At 44.2% G+C, this 8333-nt stretch overlaps 1 protein-coding gene across 1 annotated transcript in view; it reads left to right on the top strand.

Moving 5' to 3' along the window:
- Positions 1–1114: 1114 nt before the first annotated feature.
- The window catches only part of LOC125013171 (limbic system associated membrane protein), a 477231-nt gene continuing 470012 nt past the window's right edge, over positions 1115–8333 (top strand). Inside the window, exon 1 of the mRNA XM_047593559.1 lies at positions 1115–1394. Coding sequence (XP_047449515.1) covers positions 1331–1394 — 64 coding nt within the window. The 5' untranslated portion in view covers positions 1115–1330. The remainder of the gene's footprint in view (positions 1395–8333) is intronic.

The raw sequence follows: 8333 nt of genomic DNA, 5'->3' as shown, positions 1-8333 counted from the left end.
GGGCTGGTGGACAGAACACAGAAGGGTGGGCTTCAGGCAGCCGGGCGCAATCCTGGGGCCACTGAGGGAAATTAACGTGAAACTTGCAAAAGCTTTACAGTGGAGCTCTCAATATTAGAAGTAGTATATTAGTTTAAACAAAATTGAGGCAGCCAGAATGAGTAATAAAAACGAAAGCTTCCGTGGCTCTGTGAGAACCGCTCGCAATAAATCTGCTGTCAGGATTTAAACCACGCGCTTAAAACCAGATAACTGGCTTCCTCCGGTGAGACGGGCCAGACGCTCATTTATAACTTTGGCACACAGTAGATCAATCGATAATTTTTAAACTGAGACGACTTCAGAAAATATTTTAACTAGAAATCGAGAGTTGAAAACACAGGCTACATATCTATTTAATGTCATCCATTTGTGTTGTCCTAAAGCAGGAGTGTAAGGCTCACTGTACACCGATCAGGCATAGCATTATGACCACCTTCCTAATATTATGTAGGTCTCCCTGGTAACCCCCCATTCAGCTGTGATTCATCAAAGAATGGACATGGATCTTCTGAGGGTGTCCTGTGGCGTCTGACAACAGGATGTTCTTAGTGGGGGTCTTTGGTGGAGGGGAGGGGCCTCTGTGGATCATCCCACAGATATTTGATCAGTTTGGGATCTAGTGAATTTGGAGGCCAGGTCAACACCTTATACTGTCTGGTTTTTCTTGTTTTTTGAGTTGTTCTTTTAGTGTGTGTCAGGCTGCTGCCATCGAGGATGGGGGTGTCTGGTCTGTTCTAGGTGAATGCCGGGTCCAAAAGCTTCCCAGCAGAACATATGTATTCTCACGAGATGGCCAATGTCATTTACTTCACCTGTCAGTGGTTTTAATGTTGTGGCAGATGAGTGTATGAAGAAATAGATAAGTGGCATTCTTGGCATCCTAAGACCTCCAACATGAGAATGCACAGCACAACCTTTATTTATTTCTTTATTTATTGGTCCTGGTTGTTGTGCTGAATGAAATGTGTTTCAGATTAGTTCCGCTGTCGGGCCTGAACCGGCAGCTTTAGTGGAAACACTGACCACACACACGCAGAGACGGAAAGAGAGAGGACACCTACACACCTCCTCCGTGTCCGTCGCTGAGAGCTCCTGTAGGGGTCGCTAATGTCCGTGTGAAAGCATCGGCGGCAGCAGCAGCGGCAGAGTCTCCATCTCTCGTGCTCATCAGCTCCGTTCAGACTGGGATTTCTCCATCCGCAGCTTCTTTCTCCTCTGGAAACTAAGCGCCGGAGACGCAGCTTCGTCCGGGAGAGCGCGGAGCTTTTGCACCCGACTGAAGGACACCATGCCTTACTTCTGGATACACACCGTGTGGATCACCGGCGTCGCTTTCTTCTTTGGATTTCAAGGCAAGGGATCGTTTCATTCTTTTCATGTTCTTGTCCTGACGTTTCCCATTAGGAAAGCTGCGGAGTTGATAGGAGGATGCTGCGTCTATACTGGGGGGACGTTTAATGTCCGGTCTTGAGGCTGACTCGAGTTGTGAAGGTAAGTGGCGTGACTCCCCCTCCTGAGACCACCTGACACGGTGGGGAGGCGTGCAGTGCCCCCCCGCAGCGAAGCCCCTGTCGTTCCACTAGATCTGTTCGGTGCGAATAAAGTTAGTGATGAGCCGAGCTGACGCCGGTGTCCCTGTACAGTAGCGGTGTGGGAGAAGGAAGAGAGCAGTCTCCTTTAGAGTAGTGGAGTAGTCAGAAATGTGTGGAGGCTGTTGGACTGGCAGCTCAACAGTTGTTATTTTACAATCCTGGTCAAATGTGTGTGTGGAAGGATCTCTTTCACTTCCACGCCAGCTTGGAGCACATTCACATCTCAGAGCACATCCCCGTTGGCTTCTCCACATCACCATGCATCATACTGTGCATCAATCGGCCCTGAGCTCCTGATTCTACTTGGCGTTGCTCTCTTGACGGGCCCCATACATGTGGAGTGTGTGTTAGGTGGACAGGATTCACATGAATTGCAGAAGAAGAGAAATATGTATGCGCTCCATATGTGTAGCTGTGGTAAGGACACAGATCTGAGCACCAGTGTTTGTGATCAAGAGGGATGACGGCAGCAGGAAAGGGCGGATTGGTTGCAGGTCTTCTCTCCTGTCTACTTTAGTAATTAAATGTCAGCGGTAAGTAATGATGCTCTCCAGACTGGAAGGAGATTGACTCTGAGGGGAGTTGTGAATGTTTGGCTATGGATTTGTGACACAGGCTGCTCAGTTTGAGTTCGGCAGGAAATCCGTTTGGGTAAAGAAACGGCGAATCGCCAAACGCCCCAAGGGTGAGTGCTCGAGTTATAGGTGAGACACAGAAGTTAAAGAATTCCTGTGCCCCCGTTGAAAGTTTCTGACAATTACACTCCGGAGAGACGCTGAAAGGGAGCAGGCCTTCAACTCCTACAAACCCAGCTCTCAATTTTCAGGCTCATGATTGGCCTTGTGCCCGTTGACTTCATGAATTCTCCTTGACTGGAAACTACATGCTGTTGAATTACTGCATTTCAGCATAAAAGACAATAAAATATAAACTGTGTTTGTTAGAAAATGATTGGTACAGCTTTCGAGCTGCTGGCAGCACATTTATAACAGTGAACGCAATTAAACCGTGGCTCTAAAGATGCATTTTTTTAATCAATAACAGCAGTTGTGGTCAGCTTGGATTCATGCCTGCTACAGTGTACACCAGCGATGATGAGTCTTCATAGCTTGAAGACAGAACCAACCTGGATTGGAGCCTGGAAAAACATTTTTGCGGTGTAAAGTTGATTGAAGTAGTTCTGTTGGGAACTGATTATTACCTGGCAAACATCTCAACATTGTTTGGTCGGGCTTTATGTGGTGACGGACAGTAGAGCAACAGCAACGTAGTCATACACCCGAGCGCCGTGGAGTTGATTTTGTTTGCAATGAAATGGCTCTGATTGGTTTTCAGACTATCCAATGGTGCAGATCCTCTGTGTTAGCAAAAATATTCTCCATACTGAAATCCAAATGGTTACCAGATCCATATTCTGAGAAGGTTTGAGTCTCTACGTGATTGTTTCGTGTTGGGCTAATATGCCGACATCTGTCTTCCAAGGAAGTTTGAGTCAGCTGCTGAGTCTTTCTTTTGGAAGTTTCCAAGGTTGTAACACATGAAGCTCTTGAATGCTGTTTAGCAGATGACAGTTTTCACCGCTTCACTGTGGCATTCCACATAAAAGCACAGTAACCAGGCTGTCGCAGGCCAGTGAGGGTGGACAAAGGGAAGATTTGAAGAAGTAACTATGGCAATGTACCAGCACCAGAGTAGAAGTAAAATCCAATTCTTTTTAAGTATTTTTTTTTCTCAGTCCTACAAAATAATGGCTTTCTCTGCTGGAAAATCTGAGCTGGGACAGAGGGAATAGAATAGAATCGGATAAAAGATCCATAGTTAAGATTCTTATCGCTGCCTCTCGTGCTAAATCGTTTCTTGGTGAGTGGTTGAAACCTCTTCACTCCCCTATTAACTTTCGTCTCATTAGTTCACACACATAGCCCCCCATCTCCTACTCCACCTACTTAAGAGCGTCTCTCTGTCCCCTTCACGTCTCCTTTACTTCGTCCTCCATTCCCTTGCATGTCATTGCTCTAGTGATTTGAAGTTTTTCCTTTTCATGTGTTATGTCCATCCTGGAATCATTTTCCCGGTGCTGTGTGCACATGACGGACAGTAAAATCGTTATCTGCTGGCCGAGCCATTGTTTCCGCTGAGAGGGAGCGGTGACGTCCATCTCGCTGCAGAGGTACTTTACACTTGTCATCTGCTTAGACTTCAATTGATTTGGATGTTAACCCTGGTTGTTGTCTGCTTTTTAAAATGCAGCCGGCAGACGAGAGCGAGAAAAAAACAATTCCAAAAGTGAGCATCGTTTTAACTGCGAGTGGCAAACGCAGATTCTGAATTTGATGTGAGTATTTGCTAATTTCATTATGCAGTCGGCTCTGCTACTGTCTTCGCTAAACACGTATTTATCTCTGACTGAACATCACCTCTAAGCACACAGGTAGATCGCAGTTCCACCTACTCTGTCTCCTTCCAACAAGGCCAGCTGCTAAAGTGTGAGATATAATTTGTCATCACTGCTCGTTTTTCGTTTATTTTCTCCACTAAGTTGAGTAGTTAAATTTAAAAAAATAAATTTAAAAAAAAACTCCCTTTATAAAAATCTGAAACCTTGTTGTTTCTGTCCAAACCCGGATGCCGCTGGGCTTCTGTAAGTGATTCTGTTAAATAAAGCGAGCTCACCTCATTCATTAGTCTCCATTATTAAAACGAGTAACTGGGTTTTAAAAGCTTTAATGATGCTTGGGAACAGGTCATCATTTATAGAGGAGCATTTAAGTAAAAGGGTGTGCCTCTTTGTTTTACAGCACATTCCCTGACAAGGTGAACAAAATGCCGTTGGTGTATTATTTTAGTGCCAGAGCTAGAGAGCGTGATGTGTTTGCATGCCCAGAGTGAGGGTGCCTCTGTCATATCTTCTAGTTTTTCCATTCTCATTTGGAGAAAATCATCCTCCTTTTCCTCCCCTTTGTTCCACGTTGGAGCGGATCGTTTTCTGTAGATGCTTTACTTCAGTGGTTCGCACGTCTTTTGGTGATTTCTGCTCCATTCATGGCGAATGGGGAATCACTGACAATACAGTCACGCACCAAGGAAGTGTTTTGTTTGGCAGCAGAGGACTTGATGGTTGATTCAGGAGAGAGAAGTGTGTCTGTCATTGGAGCTGAAGACTGCACGCTCCACTACCCGGCTGGTGGTTGTCAGATAAAACTGTCGTGACTACGGAGTTTCAGGCGCTTCTGCTGTTACACTTTTCTCCTACTATCAGAAACTACAAGCTCAAAGTGGGTTTGTTCTTTCCTCATCTCTTCTTGGCTTCGATAACCAGTGTTGATGCAGTGAATGTTGTCTTCAGCCCTAATTATTCCGCAAATATGGTAATACCTCAGAATAGGGGGCATCTGTGGTCACCTTGCGATGAGAAGGGTGTTGGTTTTCTACAGGAACTGGAAAATCATTCCAGTCACACTTCAGTTGTGTTGAATACATGTAAAGATCTGTGGAGAAATCGGAACTATTTTTGTTCTGTGTCACAGCACATGTCATGCATGTTTTTTATACAGCGTGAGATCCAATGTGCCAGTAAAATGAATGCAGTGACCAAGACCCCAGAGGGATAATTTGAACACATTACACGTGAAGGCTGTTTGATAATCTGTACGCCCTCTTTAACTTCTCACACTGGCCTTTTACAATGTCCTGAAGCGGTATATCCTGTAATAAGTATTTCTTGATGTACTGTGTAATCACACAGTGGAGCTGTGTGGAGCAGCTCCTACCATACATAGAGTTTTCTGTGGTACATTAGTTGATTGGATAAATGAGGCGCTCATAGGAGTACAAGAGCATTTTAGCATATGAATTATGATTATGTCATGAATTATTGAACCGCGTTTTGTTTAGTGCGTTCCACAGTTACAAAGTCATGAACTGTGCATTGCATGGCATTATGCTGCTGTGACCGATGTGAGCTCATTTTTGGTCACTTGAACGGAAACCTAAAGAGATCATTTGGAAGTACATGGAAAGATGAGCGCGTGAGGTCAAATATTTTGTGGGCTGGACTCCAATGACAGATGAGGGTAGTAGATGGGGAAAGCACCATCCAGTGTGCAGCTGTGCTCAGAGCCTGAAGACTTTGGTTGGAGACCCCCCCTGGGACCACGAGGATGAGGTGGAGATCGGGAGGAGGAGGAGGAGGCCTGCGCGACGGACAGTCTGAAGGGCAGAATGACAGAACTGCAATGAATTATAAGAACAGACACTTGGGACGTGGACAAGAGTAGAGATGCTGACATTGAGAATGGTGTGGCGTTGACAGCGTGGGAAATTGGAAGGGATGAAGATAATGGCGCAGCAGAAACAGACCAAATTAACCGTAGAGGAAAGCCGTCAGAACATGTGAACATGTCTTCCTTACCGACCTTTGGCTTAAGCTAAATAACATTTTCAGGAATAACAGCTTGTGTTCGACTTCCTCGTTTGGCCGTCCAGCTTCTGTCGTAATCTAATCTATTGTTACCTGTCATTTTCCATTCTCCAATTCTGATTGATTCTGATGATTTAATACTATTAAATGTTTGGAAACATCTGACATCTTTTTTGACACTTGTTTAGTTACTTAACTTTAGCAGCAGCTAACTTAGAAATGCCATCAGTATTGCCCGCTTGTCCTCCACCCTTCATTCATTTACCTCTTTTTTCACATTATTAATCCAATTTATAACAATTATTGACCTTTTCCAAGGAAGTTCCAAAGGACACTTCTTAGACTAAAGCAATAAAGCCTACTAACCAAATGGCTAATTCTAGCTGGGAAATAACGTCATGTATGTGAGATCTAAGATAAATGGATAACTGCCATTGGTAAGTAGACTCTAGTGTGACAAATGTTCAACTTTTCCCTTCTGGGAATTGATGCTTGCATAGCTATGTTTGTATTGCTAGCAACAGTAACTTAGGACGAGAGGACTTGACAAACAGTAGGGCCCTCTGGTTGGTGGTCAGGAAACAAATCAGAAGACCAACAAAGGGTTAATTGTTCAGTTTTATTCACAATACGACCAAAGGGTGGCAGTGGGAAACTATAGAAATATGTACAGGGAGGATCCTACAGAGGAATGTCAGACGCTGCTGAGTGTGAAGTACTTCATGGTACGATAGATCACCCTCAGTGTAATCAATCAAAACAACAACAGCAGCCAGCCTTGAGATTAAATGGAAAGTTTTCTTTTCACAGAAAACCCGTTTGGAAGAGGAGTTTGTTGGATAAAGGAGCAAGAGTTCCCTTCCAATCATGATTGGAGTCACTATAAAAATATTTCTGCGCATTTTCAAATTCATTGCAGTGTTTCTGTAATTTGATGCACGTTTATTTCACTTGATCAGCAGTATTGAGTTAGCCGGGCATGAGCTCAGGCATTACTGATGCTGTATACTGTTACCGTCACTGCTGGCTCTGCTTATCAGCACTCATTAGAGAAGAACGTGTGATAAAATGCATTTATTTTATAGGTGAAACCAAATCCACCAAGCTCAGTACAGCAAAGTAGTGTCCCTCTAATTTCCACATTCGTCTTGCATTTTTCTTCTTTTGTCACATTTCGCGCATGAAACACAAACGGGTTGTGATGAATAACTGAGGGTATAAATAGACGTTGCAAAAAAGAATGTGACTGACAACAGACTCACATGTGAATGTTATCTGCTGCTTTTTAACTTTAATTGTCATCAACTCGTAATGGTCTGATTTTCTTTAAGCTACTTACCCTGCAGTCTCCGAGCATGTAGCAAGATTCATGTGTTTGCCTGGTGGTGAATCTGTTAATGTGTGACTGAGGAATACAGTTTTCATGAAGTTTTTACAAACTTTACACAACTGTTCATTATCTGGCAAAACCATATCAGTGAAGTACCTTTTTTTTGGTCTTCAGTAGCTGTGCCCACCCATTGCTCAAGCTTCTTGTTGACCGGCAAATCTTTACTGAATAAAATAAGGCGGCAGAATCTAACATTTTAAAGCATATTATGGCTTAGTAATGTCTCCGTCAGCAAACAGGGACTTGCCGACAGTGCTTCTTTCCGTGGCAATGACCCGATACATTTCTGTGTGTTTGTTTCTGTACTTAAGAGTCCATACGAAATCTGAGGTGAGGCTGTATTACAGGATTACAGGATTAAAACTGTTTGGTTGGCTTAAGTGTTTACCCATTAAATACATCCACATATCCAGTTTCTATTAATCCTTCATTCAAACAGGTAATCCTGTTGTGGAAAAAAGCCTGTGTTACCGCCGGTGGGTTCACATTCAAGTGAATTTCTTACACTCAAGATTATGTCACTCCTTTGGCTGGTGAGTCCAGGGGACTGTGGCCAACGCGAGTGAAATAGAATTTTGGCATAATCACAAATTCCAGTGAGCTGCTGTTGAATGACTGGAGGTGTTTTTACTTAATGATGCTCTGGAGCTGCAGTGGAAAAACCACCACCGGAGCTGGACATAAACTGGTCACATGCTCGCCGTTCTGTGTGAACATCGCTGTAGGAATTCCGTCGGCGCGGGCTGCGATCAGGGGGCCAAACGTGGTGATTAGTTCCACTCGCAGGACTGACTTTTTTTGCGCAAACATGCCAGATTTGATTTGTTTGGAGTGCGATGGCAACGGCGCCGGGCACAGTCGGAGGTTTTACTGAGGCTCAGGCTCGATC

The sequence above is a fragment of the Mugil cephalus genome, chromosome 9 (assembly GCF_022458985.1).
Source record: "Mugil cephalus isolate CIBA_MC_2020 chromosome 9, CIBA_Mcephalus_1.1, whole genome shotgun sequence".
NCBI lineage: Eukaryota > Metazoa > Chordata > Actinopteri > Mugiliformes > Mugilidae > Mugil > Mugil cephalus.
The sequence above is the reverse complement of the archived record's forward strand: the minus strand, read 5'-3'. Positions and strand labels throughout refer to the sequence as shown.